The 23,260-nt window shown below is 42.3% G+C and overlaps 1 protein-coding gene across 1 annotated transcript; it reads left to right on the plus strand.

The window, feature by feature from the left end:
• The first annotated feature begins 16,285 nt into the window (after nt 1-16,285).
• LOC107318369 (ovocalyxin-32) lies at nt 16,286-22,462 on the plus strand. The gene is made up of 6 exons (XM_015872103.2): nt 16,286-16,568; nt 19,404-19,463; nt 20,070-20,241; nt 20,935-21,071; nt 21,757-21,819; nt 21,912-22,462. Exons 1-6 carry the CDS (start codon nt 16,332-16,334, stop codon nt 22,074-22,076), a joined length of 834 nt encoding a protein of 277 aa, XP_015727589.1. The 5' UTR covers nt 16,286-16,331; the 3' UTR covers nt 22,077-22,462.
• Nucleotides 22,463-23,260: the final 798 nt, after the last annotated feature.

A 23,260-nucleotide genomic window follows, 5' to 3' on the forward strand; every position in this document is an offset into this window, starting at 1 on the left:
ATAGAGTATCCTTCAATTTCCTGTTAAAACAGTGAGACAGATGGTTAGTTCAGAACACATCACACCCCAAAGACTGATTTTGTTCCAGTAATCTCTCTCATTCTATTATTTATACAAAGGCATCCTGGATTTACTTGCTTCTTCTTTTCCTTCTTCCAAGTTTAAATAATTACCCAAATCAGCTGCGTTATCATGAAAACTCAAAGTTCCCGATTTATTACTGTATCATGCTTTTTCTTGCCCTCTGTTCCACCAGCTTTTGGATACAAGGGCTCTATCTGAACACAGTTAATCTGCGATTTCATACATGCTAAAGTCCCACTCTGCCAGCGATGCCTTTGTCATCTGTCCTTTATGACACCAATATTGTCTCTCTCGTTTTCTATCACTACCATAAAAAATACACAGAGATGGAATGATTAAGATAAACTGCCTGAAAAGCTACCTAAATTATTTAAAAATTATTACTTATTTTATTACTCTCAAGCAGATGTTACCAAGTATAACTGATTCAATATCAAAACAGTAAGTGTAATGGTAGGCGAATTCTTCCCGTGGAGCACAGCCATGGAGGCTTCTAGTACAACAATGGATTTCTGTGCTTTCATTCATCCTTGAGGGAAATTGTACAAACCTGAAACACATGCAATTTTATGGTATTTACTTTCAAATATGTCAGAGAGTTTTTCATGCTATTTTCATTCCTGCGTGCTTAACTATTTTCATACTGCACCAGACCACATTTGTACTTCATCTTGTTCGCTAAAACACAGGATTCTTTACAGTAGAGTAAGAAATTGCTGTATCTGGAATATTTAACAGGAGAGAACAAGTATTTTTTCCTTTTGCTGCTACATAATGTTACCATGTCACCCCTTTCTTCCCATTCACTTCAGACTTCACCTTGGATGTGACCTTGCTGTGGCTGAAGTGTGGTGTGGCTGTAATGTGCAGCGTGAGTTAAGTCTAAGACGATTCTTAAACGCATTGCTGGTGAGAGTTTATGCCACAAATAAATATGGTAGATTACTCCTAAACTCACACTTCAGAATGTTTATTACAGATGCAATTTCTGTCATAACATAAATCAAAGTGCTTAAAGTGCCATATGATACCAAATGTTTAGTTTAACAGCATAAAATTGAGCAAAAACTGTATACAGTACTTTATAGATGCTATAAAATTCTTGTACTTGTGGCCTCACCTCTTTGCATTGCTCAGATCACTCAAGTTCACTGAACACTCTAGACAGTAAATACTCATGTGAACCAATGATGAGCTTTCAGAGTTTAGTTCTTCTAAGCTATTTCTGTCTTCAGTGAAAACACTTCAGAATCCGACCAAACTACAAAGCTGGGACTGAATTTAACATTATTATATTTACTTCACCATCATTAGACCATTAGGGATTCTCTGAAAAAAGTTCTGCTTTGTCTCCATCTTGTGTTAGCAACCTGTTATAAAAGATCTGTCATACACAGGCATATAAACATTTTAAAATCACTTTGTGCGTTAAGGAATGTGTTACCATAAAGCTCCTTGTGTCCTGTGCTCTTCCTGCCTCACTCAAAGGTTACTGGACCCATGTACGATCTCCTTAAGACATGCCTAATTTCTGTAAACTCTTCTACATCAGAGAAAGCTGAAAAAAGGCTGAGGAAGCATTTCTGAACCACAAGCCTATGTGAGACCAAACATTTTGGCCTAAGAAACCTCCCAGAGTTCAACAAAATGACTCTGCCAAAGCAAACACCTCCTCCCTGTCAGCTGAGTCAGACCACAGAACCACATGTTGCGCCTTTATTGCTCTTCTTTCCGAGTAAGTTCATCAAGAAAGATTGCTCTTCATATTTCCCAAAATCAGTTTAAGGCTCCTAAGGGAAGTGCGTATCAAGCAGCATCTCCAACAGCAAAATCTACTCAGGTAATATGTAAGAAAAATGCCTGCAGTGAGAGTGTAAGAGCGGTCATTCACGATGTGCTGCTTCCTTTAGTGCTTTCCAACAGGTTTTTTTTAGCATTACTGTCTGGATACTTTGACCTGGGAAGAAGTCAAGACACAAATCAAAACAAAGAAACTGTTGTATTAGAGACCGGTCAACAATTTAGTCTGCAGACCAGCAGAATAATTGCGCACCAACGCTGTCACTAAGGCCTGACCGTTCACTCTCTGGAAATACAGATGTTCAGGAACACAGACAGGGATGGGAGAAAGCAGCTGATTCCTGCTGACTCCATCTTAGGCCTTGCAGCCTGCCCTTCATAGCCCTATAAAAGCGTAACACACACAGTTTCACCCGCAGATATTCTGAACCTGGCAGCTATTATTACCACCACCCAGCAATTTGGCTGTGACACACACAAAGCTGCCAGCAAGAACATCTTTCTTACTGCAGCATCAATCCTTGTGGTTACCACACTGAGGTCTTTACTTTTCTCCCTTAGTAACTTATATTCCAAACGCAGACCTCCTTTTAAAACTCCTTTCCCTTCCCCACCAAGGCTCAGTATTTTATGCACACCCAGCGGTTCCTCTTCAGGCACTTCCTCTGCCCTCAAGTAATTGAGCTTTTCTGGAGAGTTTCCAAGACAAGGGTAAGGTGTTTGTTTTATTTCTCCTTCTCTCTTTAGACTTTAGCCCAGAGCTGAGCAGAACTTTCCAAGCAAACAGCTTTTCTCCATGGCACTGTTGTTTCCTGAGCTTTGGGATTCACACCTTTGCTGGATGTCTGATCCTGGGACTTGTTTGGAATTCACTGTGCAGCCTCCTACTTGGGATCTGATCATCTACGTACAGCGCTCTGCACAGAAAGGGCTCTTTCCTGACAACACCCTGATAAGTATTGCCCCACTTCACACACACTCCTATCCAGCAATTGTTATTCCAGGAGACACCCTGCTATCAATCTTTAGTTTCCTGACTGGTGGTCACTTCCCTTTTGTTCCAGAGTTCCAGTGTTCCCATGACTTCTTATTCCAACTGCAACGCTCCTGGCAGGTGGTACAGCATAATTTGGTATTTCATCCACTTAAAATGTTGCCAGAATCCAGTGTGTGCACAGACTGTTTGCAGAGCCCAGCAAAGACAAGGGTGATGTAGTTGCGCTCAGTAGTTCAGTAAAGAAAGGAATATTCTCTAACTGTATTTGACAGCGTGTGTTAAATATTCATATTGGATTGAGGCCTTTCCAAAATAAAACCAAGAAATACAAAATCCATAACATTCCAATAATTCTGAGTCCTCTCCACATACTCACTTTTCCCCTTGAGAGCACAAAGCTTTGCTCTGTCTCATGCTCCCAGGAAAGAAGCACCAAGAGAAACACTGCAAGAAGCAAGTAGGACATTCAGCAAAAAAAGAGAAAAAAGAAGCAAAAGAAAAAAATAATAAGCATACCTAATTGGCAGAGTTGCAAACCAGCAGCTTGTCTGTGTGAGTACCTGGAAAGGGAAGGAAAACATTCAGAAGCCAGAAGTCAAAAATCAAATGAGGACCAGATATTCTGCCTAAGCATTTGTTTAAGTGAGCGGCTGGAAGAGGGGGCTGTAAAACACAGTTTTCTGCTTTACTTCCTTCAAAAAGTGAATGAAAAATTATTCTGTACAGCAAGAAAATAACTTGTATTATAGTACAGAAAATATATCATTTCCTTTAAAAGCATCTTGCTCACCACTTGATTTCACATTTTCATTCCATAGGAATTACAATTCTTTGCATTTTTATATCTCTGAGTTCCCCAGCTTGTGGTTTCAAAGTACAAACAACTTCATAAATATTACTCACAGCATTAGGGAAAAAACAACCAGGCAGATTCATATTCTTCCACATAAATGACAAGTGAATAAGTACGGGTTGTATGGGTGACTAACTGAAATATCACAGTCATGTTTCCTGGCACTATGGAAACAGCATTGCTGCTCACAGAGGTAATCGATACTGAGTAAATGTATGTTAAAGTCAACATCATCCCAAAGCGTCAGTGGCGAAAAGCCAAAGTTTCAATAATGAGTCATTCTAGCTTTGTTAGCTTTGAAAATTTGATCTTAAGACCTTTTGGTTTTCATGACACCTATAGGACTTCCCGTCCTTCATACTGTGTCATGATGTCAGTGCACACCCCAAGCCAGGTGTCTTTCTCTGGCTCACAAAGGAAAGGGAAGTCATGCAGCATGCACCTGTCACTTGTTTGCTAACCAAGTGTGACCTACCTGCAGCAAAGCACATTTCTTCCTTCTACAAAATGGGCTCGAGATGGTTCCTTTGGAAGGAGGAGCTGAGAAAAATCTTATCTGAAAATGGCCGTGTTTTAGCACAGCCACACAGGTGAAACAAAAGCTCTGAATGGTTATACTCATATAAACATTCATATATAAACACATCTTTTAAAAATAATTTTAAAATTGTATTTATTCATATAAATTCATATATAAACATCTTCTGTTTAGGCAAAGCCTGAATTATCACATCCTCTTAGCACCTTGCAGCAGGGCATCACAGCAAGAAGCAAATCACAGTGACATGAGAAGGCTGAAGCCTCACCTCACCCTGCAGCATCTGGAACGAAATTCCCAGCTACATTAAGATTTGCATAACTGGGCATACATACCACACTTTCATTTGAATGAATAAGGCAAACCACGCTGGTTTTGGACCTTTTCTGTGGATTTCATACATACAGATATCCTCCAAAGCTATAATGAATCATCTGCTTTATCTTTGCTTAACAAAACCAAAGTCTCCGAAGAGAAAGAACTCAGTGAAGAGCTCACACCACACAGGTACCTGCTCCTTTTTGTCTCTAGAACCATCTCAGTGCTCCTCATTAACCCAGGCTGGTGATGCCTCCAAACTGCTGGAGTCCTTCCCTCTCAGGTGCTCCATATATGAGCGCATGCTCCAGCTTCACCTTCCTTTCCTTTTCTGCTTATGCATCCCACACCCTGCACAGAGCTGAGTGAAATCAAGCTCTCTTAAGAGGTTCCCCTGCAAATCCACTGCTTCTGTCAGTGTTTTGGTTTTTTTCCCCACCTGTTCCCCTGTCACTACTTCTTACATTTCTCCCATTTCCAGCACAAGAGCCTCACTGTTTGATAACACTATCTTGTTGATTCATCCAACTGAAGTTTCAGGAATGCTTAAACAGATTTACACAATTCTAAATACTCTTTCAGACACATTAAAAAAAACCCTGCATCTTCTTCCCAGAAGGGAAATTTCTTGGAGTAATTCTGTTGCAGCAAAACATGGGAAGGTTTTATAATGCTGAGTTCCAACACAAAAGGCTGGTAAGGATAATGGGACATCCTGCAGCACTTAGTAAGAACTTGCCTCAGAAATAGCCGTTTTGAACCAAATCCTGCTAACACAACACCATGAGAAGCAAACTTTTACTACGATTGCAGTCAAAAGCCAAGGCTCTGCATCTGCACCATTAAACGAAGTCATAGTGTAGAAGAAACTGAAGGGAAAAAATATAAAGTTTCCTTCTTCTCTCTTATCTGGAAAGCCAGAGCAATTTAATTTTTTTTCTGGAAACTTGAGCAGCCAGTTCATGTGACACACCTAAATGCAACCCACAGCCACGAGGCATCCAAATAAAATACAACGATGCAGTGAACAGCCGTGACACTTCTTCCAAATATCTGCCATCTAACAACAAATGCCAACTATACTGCTTTGTAAAATAACAGGGAACACCAAATGGAAAGAGAAAACTGAACTCAGGAAAAGGAACAGATAAAAATCCTGCTTTTGAGAATGAAGCCAAGTAATAACATCCCATCCTGGCCCCCGAACAGGATCGGGAGAGGTTGCTTCCCTTGGCAAACTGAGAAATCACACTTCTTCCAGCTTCTAGTTACACTCTAAACAATGAGTGCCTTGGGGCAGACTTTGTTTTTGAGAGCTCAAATCAACTACCCTGACACTCCATTTACATATAACCCACCGGTGAACAAGAACTGACCCTTAATTTATCTGGGGAAGTCCTTCCATGCACTGCTAATAACTGTAATTTTAGATGACTCTTCTCTACTGCGTGAGAGTGTTTACATCACCAAAAAAGAGAAGAAACAAACAACTAGTGGTTTTATAACTTCTTAACATGACTCTTCTAGGAAATAAGACAGCAAATATATCCATCAGAGGTGAGAGGGGCCAAACAAACACTCACATCCAACCCCTGCTCTGGTTTGTGACGTGGAAGAGGGCTGTGGCCAGTAAACCCATAGAATTCATGCTTCCTTCTCCCCCTCTTGCAGCCAAGCTGCAGACAGACACGGGGCTTATCTCACCCTGGAGCCAGGATCATATTTTTTCTCTTTAAAGAAGGAAGGAACATTTGTAACAGCATTTTTTTTTTGTGCCACTGAATTTCATAAAAGCTGGCACTGTCCCTGGCCACCCCTCAGCTGAAAGCAGCGTGTGCTTCCCAAGAGCTCAGTTTTCCCCAGTAACTCAGTCCCAAAAGGTGCCTCAATGTGACTCACTGTAGAGGTAGGTATTTTTCCCCTAGAATCTACACTTACAAGTTCTCCCCTTAAAGGTAGCCTATCACTATGCCTTGCTCCACTCCTCAGAGAGCAGCAATCAGATTGTTTGCAGTGAATTAACATGCTTGAATAGATGTGTCACGGTTATTAAAAACCTTACATAGGCCAAATATTTTGACTGAAAAAGAAAAAAGACACTGCCAGCATCCCAAGATCCTGATCTGCTGTAAGCTTTGTGAGGAACTGGCCCAAAACAAAATTACATTGGTGGTTATTACCACTGGCAGCCTGTCAGTTCGGTAATTCTGTGGCAAGGAAGGGTCACCAACTCAGACCCATCACTTTGAACATCCCTGGGTAAGTGAAGGGACAGAAGGCAGACCCATAGGCAGTGGCAATGCTTTAAGCAAGACATGCACGGAACAGCTCTTGGGTACAGCATGGACACTGAGAACTGAGCATTAGTTGTTTGGTTTTGCTCATCACTTTGTCCCACAGAAAGAGAAAGCAAAGCCAGGAATCTAAAACTCCTGATAATTATCCCTGTGAGCTGTAGAAGAGGTTTTGAGCATAGTAGAGCAGAAAACACAAACTCCAGTTTCAGTTTCCACACTTTGCAGCCCTTGATGTTTTGTAAGTGTAACAGCAGAACAAAAGCCCCCAATACGAGCTTGCTCTAAAGTGACTCTTGTGTAGATCTGGCAAAAATGACCATCCTGCCTCTATCCCCAACTGTCTCAGCATCATTTCTGTTTCTGCTCTATGTCCTCCCAGACCTAGTTCCCTTTTTACTGCACTTTCTCTGCCCAATAAGCAGACTAAATTTTCTTATGTTTACTGTGCCAAAACCTGAAAAAAGCAGTGCTCTGCTCAGCACATTTCCAGCCTTTATTCCCTGGGAATATTTCCCCCAGATGGCCGCAGTGCCCCCCTCACAGAAGTCACGGTGCTATAGAACTGAAGCCTCAGAATTTTCAGGCAGATAACACTGCCAAGGTTACACCCGGGAGATAACAGCTTGGTGACCAGCAGCAGAGCGCAGCCCAGCAACCTGTCCCAAACACCACATGCTTTCAGGAAATGGGATTGAAACAAGCTTTCACAGCTCCCACGGGACTGGGATGAACTGGTGCATTAATGAATCATTGCTCACAACTCCCGTCTTCAAGGCAGTCAACACTGAAATCAACAGGGCCATAAGTCACAGAACCATTAAGGTTGGAAGAGATCTTGGAGATCACCAAGTCCTACCATCAACCCATCACCACTTGGTTCCCTGTGCTGAAGCCTGCAGCATGTTTCAGCCTCCATCACACTGCCCGGACCTTGATACATACAGCAACATGTTGGGAGTTAGGGCAGGGGACTGCAAGGGCAGAGACTGCATCCAGCAGTAAATGGGCCTGCTAACATAGATGGTTTGTTGAAAACATTGGTTCTGTTGCAATGCTTTCTTAATTTGTGCACGCAATCAGCAAATACCGATTTAGCAACCAGGCATTGTTAAACTAAGATATGCTCTTTCTTCAAGATTTGTTTTGTATACTCACAATTAATAATCTGCCATGGCAATCCTGCAGTTTCTCTGCATTAGCACTCAATACTGGCTGCAAAGTGACAAGGTGCTGTTGACACAGTTGCCCTAGGCTAAGCAACTGAGCCTGATCAAATCTCTAGTAACAAAACTGAACCAAGTGCTCATGATTTTAGCACAACAGCCAGCAAAAAGGGCTAAAGGAGGAAATACCATTCTTCAAATCAAAGCTGAGACATCTGAGAAAGAGGATGACTTCAAGAGAGGGCACTGTGCATAGCCATACTCAGCATGTTCCCAAAACTGAGGCTGGGAAACTGTTTTAAGGCTTTAAGTGTGCCTTAAATTACCAGCTTTCTTTCTGGGACACAAAGGGTTCATTTAGTGTTTTGCTGGAGTTTTGTTTAGTTGCTTCCTTTAATCTTGTTTGTTTGTTTTTCCTTCACACCCAACTCAGGGTCCAGCACAGGCGAGAGAAAGGGTCCTGCTGACTTCAGGGCTGCAGCCATGCCCTCCTATGCATCAAGTTATGAATCTGATGCATAGGATTATTTTATTTAATTAGGATTATTTAATTACTGCAGGCCCTGACCCTGCAGCTGGCAGCAGAGCTGGTATCACTAACAAGCACGTAGTTGAAATATAAATCACTCAGCTGTAAGACCAGATACTAAATCACAAGTCTCAAGTTTTATAATGTTTACCCTGACAAAACCATGGCTTTTCCAGTGATAAACAAACTGCTTTGTTCTCAGGAGGTCAATCAGCTACCTGACCTCCCCAGGTCTGCTCATCCCAATGTTTGTGATTCTTTGTTCTTGTGATCTTCCACCATCTCTGATTTTATTAACAGAAGAGCAAGTTTCTATTCTTTTCTCTGTCTCATTTCAAATTGTCTTTAATTTCAGTGACTTCACTTTCAAGGAATGATCTTCTAAATGGGTCCTCTTTGGAACTGCTTTCGTAAGTGAAATATTACTGTTGAAGACTCCTCCAATTTAGGGAGCTTAATTACTGCAGCTAATTGCCTCATTCCTAAAAAGCAAGTTTTCAAGCCAAGGTCAGATTTCTTCTGCTCCTTCTAAAATGCTGCCTTCACTACAAGCATGCAAAGTTGTGTACTAGATCCAGAAGGCTAGAAAAAACATTAAAAATAAATGCCTAAATCATAGCAGCTGCAAAATCTCAACATAAGCTAACCCATTCCAGTCGCTTTCGGTCCTTTTGCAACTACAATGCTGTGTACAGAAAAATATTTGTCTTCACCATAAATTAGTTAAGTGTGTCTAGTTTGCAAGCCTTTCTCCTCCTTCCTTTGTATGCACTGCGTTTCTCTGTCTTGATATTCCTAACTCCTCAGTTACAATCAGCCACGTGCAGATCTGAGCATTCACTGTGCTGCTACAGTCAGGTGTGCAGAGCATTCTGGTGTCACAATGAAACACTTTCACAACTGAGACTTCTTCAAACAAAGTCACACTTCACATTACAAAATCACAGAATGACCTGGGGCTCCATCTAGAAGGCTGCACAAAAGCCCTGCATGAGTTACACGAGGCAAAATCTGCACTGACAAATGTTCAGAACATAAAGCAGGGATTACACTTATGCCTATGGCAAAGTACAGTCAAAAAGTACCATCCTCCCTGCTTTTGCTGTCTCCAGTGATGTATTACCAGGCTAAACTAAATTGCTCTCACAAGTGCTTTATAAAACTGTTTGCATTCTCCTCTGTCCATTAACACATTTTTCCTTGCCTGCGTTTTATCTGTACACATTTGCAATTGCAACGTGCATAGGGCTGAGCACCGGCTGCCAAAAGCTCCCAGCTGCTACAGGACTGCTCCATTTTTCTTCATCTCTGTCTGCAGTTTGTGCATTATAGCAAAGTTATAACAGTTAAAAACACATTCAACATTCCAAAGACAGCCTGAAGAATCACACACAGCAGAATGTATTGAAACACAAGCAACAAAGGCATTCAGCAGTTCCACTGAGATCAAGGCTGTGCCACATCAAATCACTTTGGGAAATATTTCAACTCAGTCAGGATAAAAGCCAAGTTGTTAAAATTAAAGTTGATTTATTATAGTACAGAAACCAAAAGCGCACAAAGTTCTCAAAACCTAATCTTTCACTTCCCAAAAATGTGTAGAGAAAAAATCCAGGAAGCACACATACTATCAGCAATGTTTCCTTTCTAAGTGAGCATTGTTAATCAAGCATTTGCTACAAGTTCAGCTGGAAGATGTCAGTGAGATAAATCTCCTATTTAAGATCAGCCCAGGTTTATTAAACAGCAACTTATGTATGCACTAAAAAAAAACATACGTAAATCCTACTGTGCTGAGACATCCTTGTACCCTTAAACAGACATCACTAAAACAGATAGTTTTTTAATACTGCTAAAAATTACCTCACTGAAGGGGCTCGCAGAAGAGTCCAGCTGTGTAGGAACAGTGATGAGCCCCAGGTTTTGCTGGAGGAAGAAAAAGGATCCAGTGGAAATAGGAGGTCCTTGGTGTTTCCCAGTGCTGTGCTTTCAGGACACTCAGTGTTCTCTCAGGATGCTGTTTTTCACATTCACCTTTGGAAGCAAGGTCAGCTGGGGCTGTTCAAGAAAAATCAGAACAACATTTCAATACATGCTTAATCCATTGCATGGAAAATTCTCCTGATCTATACCAGTATGCCAATCATTACCAGGTACTCTGAGTCAATATCTCAGTCCTCATCAAGAAAGTATCAGAAAAATCATAAAGGCTTGACATAAAAATCTGCTGATGTGTAAATGTGGAACTCCAGAACAGTCTGATGAAACATATTGGACACCTGAATGTACCAAAGGCTCATTTTTCCAGACCAGATTATAAGACTATGTGCAGCCTTAAACACTTCTCACTTTAATTTGTTCCATTTCTCATACAACTTCTCACTATAAAGGAAAAATACTAAACATTACCACTCATCACTTTTGATGGAATGCCTAAGAACATCTTTACAATGGCATGTCATGAGAGGCAGCGATGCAGGTTGGCAGCACATAACCAATGGCAATGGAGACATTCTCTTTGCAGCCTCTCCAACTGGAAGGAACATCTCTGAAAATTACTGGATAGTGCTCCTCTACTGTTCTTACACATGCTGATTTCTCACTGATCCTGAATCAGTTGACAGTCTTATTTGGTCTTCTTATGATCAAAGCTGCAGCTGAAATCACAGCTTTCAACTGGGACTTGGATTTTTCTCAGTATAAATAGTGTTTAAGTGACTGCAAAGCTCATGGGAAGTATCACACTGACCACTCTCAAGTCTGCCATCTGCAAGCAGCGTTGTTTCTCTGTATTTTCTTTAATCCTGAAACCTAAGAGCAATTAGGTCCATAAACCCACCGTCATGCTGCTGATTAAACCCAAATGTGCAATGTGCAGAATGAAACACAACAGTTCTTACATGTATACACAAGGAAACACACGTTTGTCCAAACAGAATGACTAATCCAGAAAAAAGATCATTTTCTCAGAAGTTCTGGGAACATGCAGTGATGCAGGAAAGAACAAAGAAGGAATTATGTCTGATCAGGACCAAGAAAATGAGATTATCATTTGATGAAGCAATGACAAGAAAACCACCACGGACCAGTGAGAGAAGTGCTGAAAGAATAAACCACATAATACATCCAGGAGGTAACATAGCTGAGTTACTCAAAGTACTAGAGTCAAGTGCTCTAATGCTTTTATTCTGCACTTATCTAATGCTCAGAGTAAAAATGTATTACAGTTTATTTTTAAAGTTGCATAAGTAGTGTCTGTGATAACCAGGTATGTGCCTCCCCAGGAAAAAAATCACAGTATTGTGAGATGACTTCAAAAAGTGCTGTCAAGCAATCTGCCTTTATTGCCATTGAGGTGGTCACTCTCCTCAGGACCGAGCCACCTGGTTTTACAGGAAATGCAGCAGGAAGAGTAACAGCAGGAAAGCGTACAGTGTCACCACACCACTTGGTAGGCAAGAACTGAAAATTTGAGGTTAATAAGCATGGAATATTTAACTTAATAAATAATTAATCTGTGTGTTCTGTCTTTGGTCTGAGAGATATCACAACTCCTAGGAAAAGAGAAAAAAAGAAATTGGATGTTCCTTTTGTCTGCCCAGAGCTGTCTGTTCTGGATCACTATAGAATGGCCTGGGTTGAAAAGTGTCACAGTGCTCATCTAGTTCCAACCGCCTGCTGTGTGCAGGGTCACCAACCAGCAGCCCAGGCTGCCCAGAGCCACATCCAGCCTGGCCTTGAATGCCTGCAGGGATGGGGCATCCACAGCCTCCTTGGGCAACCTGTTCCAGTGCGTCACCACCCTCTGGAGGAAAAACTTCCTCCTAAGATCCAACCTAAACTTCCCCTGTGATGGCCAGGACTGTCCCCTGTCCCCAGCTGTGCATCTATCCATGTGCTGCTTGCCTTTCCATCACGCAGATGTTGGACCTTCAGCACCCACTGCACCTTGTGGGAGTGGAGTGCTGGGAATGCTCCCTGCCCACAGAACAGCGGTCACAAATGTGAGCACAAAAGGGAGGATGCTGTGAGCAAGAGAGGAAAAATGTGCTTCCTCACAGTTCTTACCTCCGCTGGATCTTTGCAAACACCTCACCTTGCAAGGAAGACAGTTTGTGACACAGTGTTACAGAATCCAGAGTAAAAATCCAACCATTTGCCTCCACCTCATTTAAAACACCCAGAAGTTGTTCCCTTTTTGCGCAAACACTTACTGCCTTGGTTAAACATTGTGCAACCTAATAATTCAAAAATTATTGTTCTGTTGCAATGCTTATTTAACAGTGACATAAGCTGAATCTCTGAAAATAAAGTGTTAGAAATCCCAGTGTTTCAAGGTGATTTTTACTGCTGTCAGCCGTGAAGCAAACATTAACCTCAAACAAAATAAAATACTTTGTTGGTGCAGCAACAAGACTGAGCATCCATCCAGAGCTGAAGGGGGGAATTCCACTTCAGCCTTGCTCTCAAAGGCTTCATTTTAGACCCCACCTTTCAGAGATGCCAGGCACAGCATGAACATCACTGCTGGGGCAGCAGGGCTGGAAGGACTGCACACAGGAAAGGGACACCAGCCAAATACCCCAGCTCTGCCCAGCCGTTCAAGGCTCTTTCCATCATGGCCTTTGGTTCCACTAAATACCCAATTATGTTTCTATTCAATCTTTAAATAGCATTCTATGTATTTTTAAACAGGCCTGAACATGTGCCCAAGACCCATTTAGTTTTCAGAATTGTGATTAAGCTGTACAGTTCATTGTTCATGCTTCTGCTTGACCACGCAGTGACTATCCTGCTGAGCACGTAAGGGATTTGTTTGCTGGGACCAGTCAACAAACGGAGTTTTCTCTGAAAGATGTTATCACAGAATCATTCAGGTTGGAAAAGAGCTCTAAGATCACCGACCCACCCCACCCCCTCCATGCCCACTGAGCCACGTCCATCAGTGCCACATCTCCATGGTTCTGCAGCACCTCCAGGGATGGTGACCCCAGCACTCCCTGCGCCACACCGGCCCATGCCAATGCCTGACTGATCTCTCACAGAAGAAATTTTCTCTAACACCCAAGCTGTACCTCTCTCAGCACAACTTGAGGCCATTATTTCTTGTCCTGTTACTACCACACACACTCCATAATCAAAAGAAAACAGCATATATAGATTAACAAAATGTTCGGTACCAATTAACAATCTGTAACGATTTACAATCCCTTGTTATAACACGTGGCCATTCACTTTTCTTAGTTTGAGGTCATTTCAGATTCATCCCTGTTTTCTAGCAGTAATTCCATTATTTATGTCTTAAATTTAGCCAGCCACTTTAAACTCATTTCTTTTCTCAGTCCTAGCTGAGAAATTCCATGTTCTTCTGCTTCATCGTGCTCACAAAGTTTGTTTCTGTACTTAAATATTTGATGGCATCAGACAGGACTACAGAAAAAATAGGGACTACGAGTCCTTCTTTACTGCCACAGATACCACAATCCCTTGCACATCAATGTTATCCCTGTACTGACCCAAACAACTTGTATTTAAGTGACAAACAGCTTTCAAGCTCTTCCCGTTTTTGTCATTTCCTGGCTTCAACAGTTCTGCTCTAAAATGATCCCATAAATCTACTGGGAAACCATGTTTTGAGTCCTCAAATGCAATGAATATTCACTGGGACATGTATTACCTTCAACTGTTTTCCCTCTTCTTGTTTGCTTTTCTTTTAGTTCCCAAGGGAACTATTACAATTACACAGCAATCCTCCCCATAGTCCAACAAACACATAAGAAACACAGGTTTTTAGAAAACTATTATATGCTCAATGAAAATATAAAGACATCTCTTTGGCTTTAACAGTGCCTCTCCTTCTGCAAAACTGCAACACACCGATCATACACTCTGAGCATCTGCAGGAAAACAGCCTGAGCTGAGGCACAGACACTAAATCCATTGGGAAAACTCTGCTACCTGGACGTGCAAGAATGGAAACCATTGCTGGTGACACTGAATATGTATGTTCAACTTTAAGATATCCAAAACAAGAAAGTACTAAGCATAGTCAGAAGCCTCCAAAACCAAAGTTCCCTGAAAATAAAATGACATCCATATTTCAAAGTCTCGGTGTAACCACTGGTAACAGAGACAATAAGCCTTTGTGATTAATTACTGAGAATAAAATTCAAGCTGTAGATATTGACGGAGGAAAATGGTACGTCCAATTCACTTAAAATCAAGTTACATAAAAAATAAAGAGCATGTTTTTAACTCCAGCAAGACACCAAAGTTAGAAGTGGAAAAGTTGCAAAACAAAATGCATTGAATTTTGTCCAAATTCCGTGTATTATATTACAGTCATCTGTTAGTGATTAGGAGCCAGTGAGGTCTGCAGTAAAATGCTTACAAAGGATATAGAAATAGTCCTAAAATATGAAACAAATTAGCAATAACTGGCCTCTAAGCATTTGATGCATGAGAAAAGATGGTAAGAAAATGAAAACCTCAGAATGCTTTGTAGATCAGCTGCCCTAGACAACCCTCACTTCAATCCCTAAAAGATCCAAATCAGCTGTAGCATAAATGTGATGTAAACCACAGCATGATGTTAACACTGGGAAACTCGCCATAACGCATAGTTTGTTAAAGGAGAGTGAGAGGGGTTATTAAGACGTTACTTACCCCACCAGCATCGTCTCTAATCTGGACCAAGTGACCTGGGATGAGAGGTATAGAGGTGGTAGTGAAATCAGCCTGCACCGCTTTCTAGATAACTAGAAAACATCAAGTTGGACCGCTTGCTTCTGTGCTGTCTGTTCAGGTATTACATGCTGCAGAGCTTCATTTTTACCTTCACCAAAAGGTCTGAAACAGAAAAGGCAGAGCAGAGCTTGAGGCCTGGCTCCTGCACTATCAAAGAGACCAAGACTTAAATACTATTTCAAAACTTTGTGGAAGCGGTAAATGGCATGTTTAAAGTAAATACTAATTCTAAACTTTGTGGAAGCAGTAAATGGTGTGTTTAAGAACACATCCCCAACCCCCAAACCATCGGAGCTGTTATTTTTCCAAGGGAAATGTTTATAAATTGGAGCCACGTTAGATCAACAAGTTATAGCAACATAACCTCTACAGCGATTTAGGAAGTTGCCATGGAAATTGCCCTTTGTCCCCACTTTGTGGTACAGGCTTTCAGTGCCCGTTATTCACATTGCCTTTGCTGTGCTCTGGAGAAAGGAAACAACCGCATCACACACAGCGGCACTGAGAGAGGGCAGGAAAAGGAGGAGAACGTCTGAGCAAAGGAAGCTCAAAGGAAGCGAAGGACGGGTCAGAGCCTCACGGCTCAGCGCTCAGACAGCAGGGGCTTGCAGGCTTAGCAGCCAGAACCTATAAAATTAAGCCCTCACTTCATCTCTAAGACCCTGACCTACCACAGAACCTCAGTCACCGGCACTAAAACAGGGCAGGTGAGAAGTTCTGCCCTGGAGAGCTGAAGCCATTCGCTGTGTACAGCACCGAACCCTTCACTCAAAGACAAACCTAAATGCCAACATCTCTGGTCTGCCAACATCCCTGGTCCACCACACTCCCTCTGCCCCCCCCCTTCCCCCGGCCGCCCTCCAAGGCCAGGTGGGAGGGCTGAGCGAAGGGCAGGACCCGATCGAGGAGCTCCCCTCAGCGCTTCCCGGGCGGGGCGGGACGGCCGTTCCCCCGCTATTAGTACGGTCCCGCCCGGATCTCTCCTCACAGCGCCGATCCAGCACCATGCCGGGGCTCCAGGCCGCGCTGCCCGCCGCCTTCCTCCTCCTCCTCAGCTCCTTGCCGCCCGCATCAGCGGGGAAGCGCCCACAGCCGGTACCTCCCGGCGACATACATGTGCTGGACCCCAACAACCCGCAGGCCGCCAGGGCGGCGCAGGTAGCGCTGCAGTACGAAAACTTCGACAGAGCGTCCCCACACGGGCTGCTGAGGCTCCTGGAGGTGAAGAAAGCCGCCGTCAAGGTAGGAGGGGCGAGGGGAGGGCGGGGGGCTCCTCGCGCATGGGTCTGTCACAGCCATCCCAGCGGCTCCGGGTTGGGGTCTCAAATCTGACGCCGGTTTGTGCACGTTTCTCAGATCAGGGAAGTAATTTCCGACTGAATTTGACAAAGGTACTGCACGACGTTCGGGTTTTGAACCTCGTGTCTCACACGGTGAGCAGTGCCTGGAGGAACCCGTGCTGCTCACACACCCGAGCACTGTGGTACAGACACAGCTAAGGCTGGATGTGCTATGGTGGCGTTTCATTCTTCCTCTGGAGTTCTGGCAGAAATCAGTGACAAAAACTATCATTTGATACTGCTCAGGTGTGCAGCGTGCACGTGTGGTATGTTGGAATATACTGCTCACAATGCTGGTATCAGCAGCAGTGCAGGCAGCAGGAGCCGGTGGGGGATCATCCATCCCTCCCCATCCTCCCAAAGAACACTGAGACTGACACCACTGCCATGGTCGGGGTCACCATCCCTGGAGGTGTTCAGACCCATAAGATGTATATGGGCAGTGGGCATGGTGGGGAGATCAGATTCTGGGTCCTTTCCAGCCCCTAAGGATGCTATAGCACAGCCCCAGGAGCAGCACCATGTGATGGAAGCAGTGCAGTCATAACCCCCCACCTACAGGGAGGGGTTGGTGCAGATCTTTCCAACCTGAGTGTGAGTATCTGCAAGGTGGATTGAGGAAAAGGGATTTTCTCCACCCAGCATTGCCCACTTGCCTTTTAAAACAGGAAAGAAGAAACTGGCTCATGGAGAAATGAAACGTTATTTCCTCGTGGTACTTGATGATGTGCAGCACTCTGTAACCACTTGCTGCAGGTTATTTCCCCTTTCCCTTTGCATGCTCTGTAAAAACAAGAGGAGAAGCACAGCAGACACGGTCACTTCCTCCTTTCCTGCCCTACACTGTAAAAAATGAAAAGAATTTCCTGGAAGGAATGCACTATCTAATGTGAATATAAGTTATGGGGTTTGGGTTTGTTTTTAAGAAGGCTGTTTTCCTACTTATCAGTCTATTATTGGATCGAGCAAAAATAGAATAGCTTTATCACGGAATTTAATCATGAGCATTGTGTTTGAAAACTGATATCATCAGCCCACTAAACATTTAAATGGTGCCAATTAGAAACAGGACTGGAAAAAGTCTCCAGTACAGTAACTGTTAGATGGGGAGGATTTCTCAAGCTCAGGTATAATGAGCCTTCAGTGGCTCCTAGTAGGCACATACCAAACACAGGCTGCAGCACTCTGTTTTCTCATCAATTTTAGTTTAGTTTGGCCTTGACACAGAACAGTGTCACGTCAGGACTATGGTACTGATATTAAAATCAGTCAATTAAAAGTTACCTACAAATTTCCAACAGTCAGGCACCCAAGTTGGAGTGGGAAGGTAAGACCAGTTGCAGGGTAGTTTATTACCTAGGGCACAGAAAGCAGCCAACTTTGCTGGCTTTTCTATCTCTTCTACCTCTTTTGGGACCCAGAATGAAACTGCTCTTACGTAGCTGTTCTGGCCTTTACAGCTCTAAAAAACTTGTCATTAAACTGGTAATAAAACAAGCCTGTGACCCAGATATTCAGGGGAAAAAAAAAATGTTTTGCTTATTGACTTTTCTTTTTGGATGCTATCTTTGACTACTTTCAGTCAGCCAGCATTGTTTAATGTCAGATAAGCCTCAGCTGTTATTTAATTCACAGTGTGTGATGGTTTACAGGAATGCATTGTGGGGTAACAGTGAAAATAAGAGTGGAAATGAAAGCAGTTTCTTTCTCAGGACAAAGACCTGTAAAACATCGTTTTACAATAGTTAGAAACTTAGACTTAACTGCAGTGATGGTGAGCGATTAGAACCTTCTTTCAGTGCCCCCGAATTACTGATTATTTCATAAACCTGCACTTCAGAAAGCTGGTTTTTGCCACTAAGAGTAGAACGTAATGCAGTAAGATATAACAATCTGTCATTTTGATTTAAGACTAAGAAGTAAAGGACAACATTTTGGCTACTGCGTAAAATAGGGGCAGGAGAGAATGGTAAGGATTCTAAAGGGCTGAACTCATTCTCTGTCCCTACATTCCCTTCTTGGTATGACTTGGGCCCAGCTTCAAACTTGGCTCTTTTTAAAGGCTTCATGAAGGTAAAACAAAGTGACTAAACCCATCTGTCATCAGCAGTGCCCAACTGCATACGTACCAAAGGCAGGAGCTGGCTCATGGCCTTGCCCTGCCAATGAAACTTTACTAACGTGATGCTGTTGATGGCTTTATGAAGACATGGTGGGAACACAGAAGAGCACATTTAGGTAAAGAAGATACACACACGTGTGCTCTGTATTCTAACCTTCAACACTGTGCAAACATCCAGAATACCCCTCCTGTTAAAAAAAAAAAAAAAGCTGGAGGTTTTCGAGGAGGGAGAATGTCTCTTACCAAGACTGTGCAAAACAAACCAGCTTTCAGATACAGAAATAACACAGCTTATGTATTGGAAGGCTTATCTAGTAAATCACAGTGCAGCACACAAAAATGCACCCTTTCTTCACTGTTGACTGATTTCATCAAAGAAAGGCTTAAAAATACATCAATCAGCTGAACAACACAAAATGGCATTTCACAAGCAAGTAGTTGAACAAAGTTTTCCTCACTGTTTGCCACTCACACTGCCCACAGGTCAGAAAATATCTGGTAGAATAATGAAGTAAAGATTATTTGGTATAAAGGCAGCCTCACCTTCCCTCCGCGGTGCTAGTGGCACAGCCCAGCCAGCCGTAAGGCTTCACTGTGAATCCTTCTCTCTTTCAGATCACTACAGGATCTCAGAAGTTTTACTTATACTTTACTGTTGTAAGCTACATCTATGAGGTAAGTTACCATCCAACATGTCTTCTTAGAGTGTGAAATAAACTCTAACATCTTCAAAACAGTATATATTTACGTGCTTTTGCAAATGGGCCTTTCACAACATAAGGACTCACTTTCATGCTTTTACCTGTCCAGCACGGGGGCACAGTTTGCTCTTAGTAACACCTCAATATCTCGTCTATCAGCTCTTTTCCCCTGCAGGGGTCCAGCTGCAGTTTCCTGCTTTGCTTGCTATCTTTCAGAATATAAAACATTATTTTTCTTTCAAGGCAGAAATATCATACGATGAAAGTCCCATTATCAATATTATTTCTTGAGAACTTGCAGACACATTTCTAAGATGACTCGGTACCTTTCTGTTACATCTTGATTTAAAAGGTTTGTTAAATCACTTTCGTCTCGTGGTTTAAACTTTCTGGAGAAATAAACAATATTATGTACATCCTCTAAAGGTTTTCTCCGATCTTTGTAGAGCTTCATACCAAGCATCTCATGTACTTTCCCCATACGTATGCTTCACTTATCACCACAAAGAGCTTTTTAGAGTGGGTTGCTGGTAAATAAAGCGTTGATTAAAGGTAACAGTCTGTAATTCTACCTTCACAGGAATATATTGGGAGCTGCATTTCTACAGTCGTTTTCCAAAAGTTGGCTCCACCTAAAGTCTATTCGAAGTGTGTGCTCACTCAAGATGAGAAACAATTCCATGAGAAGGACAAGAAATTTTACGAATCTCTTCGGCATCGAAGAAAACCAATAATTGTATACAATATTCCAGGTACGCTCCTCCAAATAATTAACTGCACTTCATTTTATGTCAAAGAGTTTGCAGGCTTAAGAACACAAGCAAATGAACATGCAATTCAAAAAGCATAAAGGTGAAGTAGCACCCTAAAACTACAGGGCTAACTAGTAGAACAACTCACCTCACCTGAAATCCCGGGGAGACAAAAAACAACCAACATGTTCAGCTGCACAATTGTAGCCAACAACATTGTGAACACATTCTGGATTTAAAAACAAGACTATGCAGTTTTACATTCAAGTAAATGCAAAATAAGCTGAAGTAATACCAACTGCCTGAAGCCACAAACCTTTCACAGCTGTGGATAGGAATTCACAAGGATGGGAGTAACAGAATTTTTCCATCCTGGAAATGGAGCACTCGGGTACCTCTTTTTCTCATGGTTAAGTAATGACCTCCACTACAGCGGACACTGGGTTTCTTACCTCATTGAGGGGAACCTGTGAGTAACATCTCTTGGTAATTTCACTTCTGTCATGCTCACGTACCTCTGTGGTCACAGTAAATTTAGCATCAGTTCATTCTTCTCCCTGTTCATGACTGCAGTGTGTCTGAGGAAAGAGCCAGCTCTCAGGCGTGGTGCTATGCCAGGCAGAAATGCTCTGTGGTATATCATATTTCTGATGAACAGCCAGCATTCATCATTTTTATATGACTCTCTTTCAGACAGCTATGGAAATATTGACCGTGCCCATATTGCACTGTGGGGCTTGGCTATATGTGGCAGTAGTAAAATCATGTTTGAGCATTCAAGAGAGGACTTGAGTTATAACGTGGCACAAGTCAAGGCTGTGAAGCAGGAGGTAAGCAAAGCAGATATTACTGCCTTACAGGAGGTGACAGCCTATAGAATGGCAAAGAATAAAACAGCCGCTGACATCTCATACTCTCTGTAGTGACGGTGGTTCTTCCAGAAGTGGACCTGTTGGCTTCTGCAGCTTTAATCAGAAGATTTGAACATATGAACCTGCAGTTCATAAGCCCCATACCATGTCACTTTTTGTGCTCTTTCTCCCCATAGCCAAACTTCAGGTTAGCATCAGTCCAATGTGCATTCTGGTGAAAGTACCTTACACTTACAGCCTACAGAATAGGAGTTCCCAACCTTTCTCTTACTCATCTGTGCATTCATTTTTCACTCCCAAGTTACATAGAATAACATTTCTCTGAAGGAGAGTTTAATAGACAAGATTACCACATTTATTTGGGGGTTAACCAAATGAATTACTATCTATGTAAGCCTGGTTTCATGCCAGGCTACAGACACACCCTGTAGTTACCATTTTTGAAGTTTTATGCGGTAAGTGCTCCTAAACCCCCTCTCATGCAAAAGCTGGTCTTTACTCCAGCCAGGCATCACAACCATCTTAAGCCCTATTCACCTCACTTTCTATGCAAGCTAAATGCAGTCAAAGTAAATCAGGGTAGATTTTAAACTTCAGCAGTGTAACTTGTGTTCTTATTTGTCTTCCTTTGATGCATGACCAGTTAAGGAATGACAATGCTGTTGAGTTTCAAATCTTGGTCGTTTTCCACGAAACTCCAACACAGGTAGGAAAGCAAATTCATGCAATACCTACCTTCATCAATAGAGAAATGGTATAAAGATCATAAAAGACAATTATTGTATATCTGTTCTCCAGAATACAAAGACATGTCATTTAAACCTCACTTGGACAATTGGTCAGCCTCTGAAAGAGAAACACATATGCACTTCAGATAACCATGGGCTCGAAGATGGATCAGGGCAGGACTCCGGATCAGCTGCTGGAATGTCTCATGAAAACGAAAGGAATTTTTGGGAGTGATTGTGCACACATTAAATGGGAAACCTTTGTGTAGCGGGCCTGAAGTTGTGATCATTTTTCTATCCAAGTCTCATTACAGTAAATTGGAGTGTTTTACTAGCCTGTTTGTTCCAGAATGAACCTCTGCAATTTCTCTAAATTAATGTTCTAGGGACCTACCTAAAAACTTTGCTACTATACATACACAGATAAGCATACACAGGTGATTATGTCATTCACTTTCTGTTACAGCAACAAAGTTTCTGAACAAAATTAATATATCAGATAAAAATATTGAGGAAACTATTAATCTGTCACTAAGAGATATTTGCTGTGTTTGTTTTTTCTGAGATAGCTACCTGCTGATTTTTAAATAACCTCCAATAAAAGAAATGCCATTATACAGACTGGAAGTTGGATCTTCTTTCATGATGCTGCTGTTTGACCCCAACCTTCCATCTTCTCCCAGCACTTGACCTTTAAAAAGCTGTGGATGACCACAGGCATCAAAATGTGGAATTAAAACAAGCGCAGATGGTGCACTCTGAGGCTCTATTTTAGCAAAGCACTTAACTACAAAGGTTGGTTTCCTTACTCCATTTCTGCCACAGCTCTCCATATCCAGAACAGAAGTACTTCCTGATCAGTGTCAGGCAATGCAATCTTCTGGCAGTTAAGCATCTGTAACTTCATTTCAGGCAGAACTGTAACTAAAGTTCAGGCAGAACTGTAACTTCTAGACAAGCAGCAACCCTGCTGGAATTCAGAGGCAAAATTTCCACCAACTTCTTTAGGGCCAAGACTTCATTCGATCAATGAGAACCCAAAATGGTAGGTTTTTACTCAAGCAAAATTACTGGTTAAAGCAATGCAGACGTGATCCGAGCCGAGGCTCAGAGTGGTTCACAGCAAATTCTTCACGTAATGAAAACCAATGTAGTGCACCTCTGTGTTGTAAGAGGCCGTATGCAGACCAGAGAAGGCAAATCGTTCTCTTTCATTTTTGCTGCTAGGAAGAGCTCAACAAAGTCAAAATTACACACACACAAAATCCAGGGCACTCCAAAACAAAGCTTGTGCTTATACTTCTTTCCTTCCTTGCATCCACTGTCCCCACCTATCCACTATTCCCCCAACTTGTAGATGTTTCTCCATTGCATTTAAGTCCCTACAGCATGCCACTCGTGCTCTGATCATCCACGGTA

This window comes from Coturnix japonica, chromosome 9 (assembly GCF_001577835.2).
Source record: "Coturnix japonica isolate 7356 chromosome 9, Coturnix japonica 2.1, whole genome shotgun sequence".
NCBI lineage: Eukaryota > Metazoa > Chordata > Aves > Galliformes > Phasianidae > Coturnix > Coturnix japonica.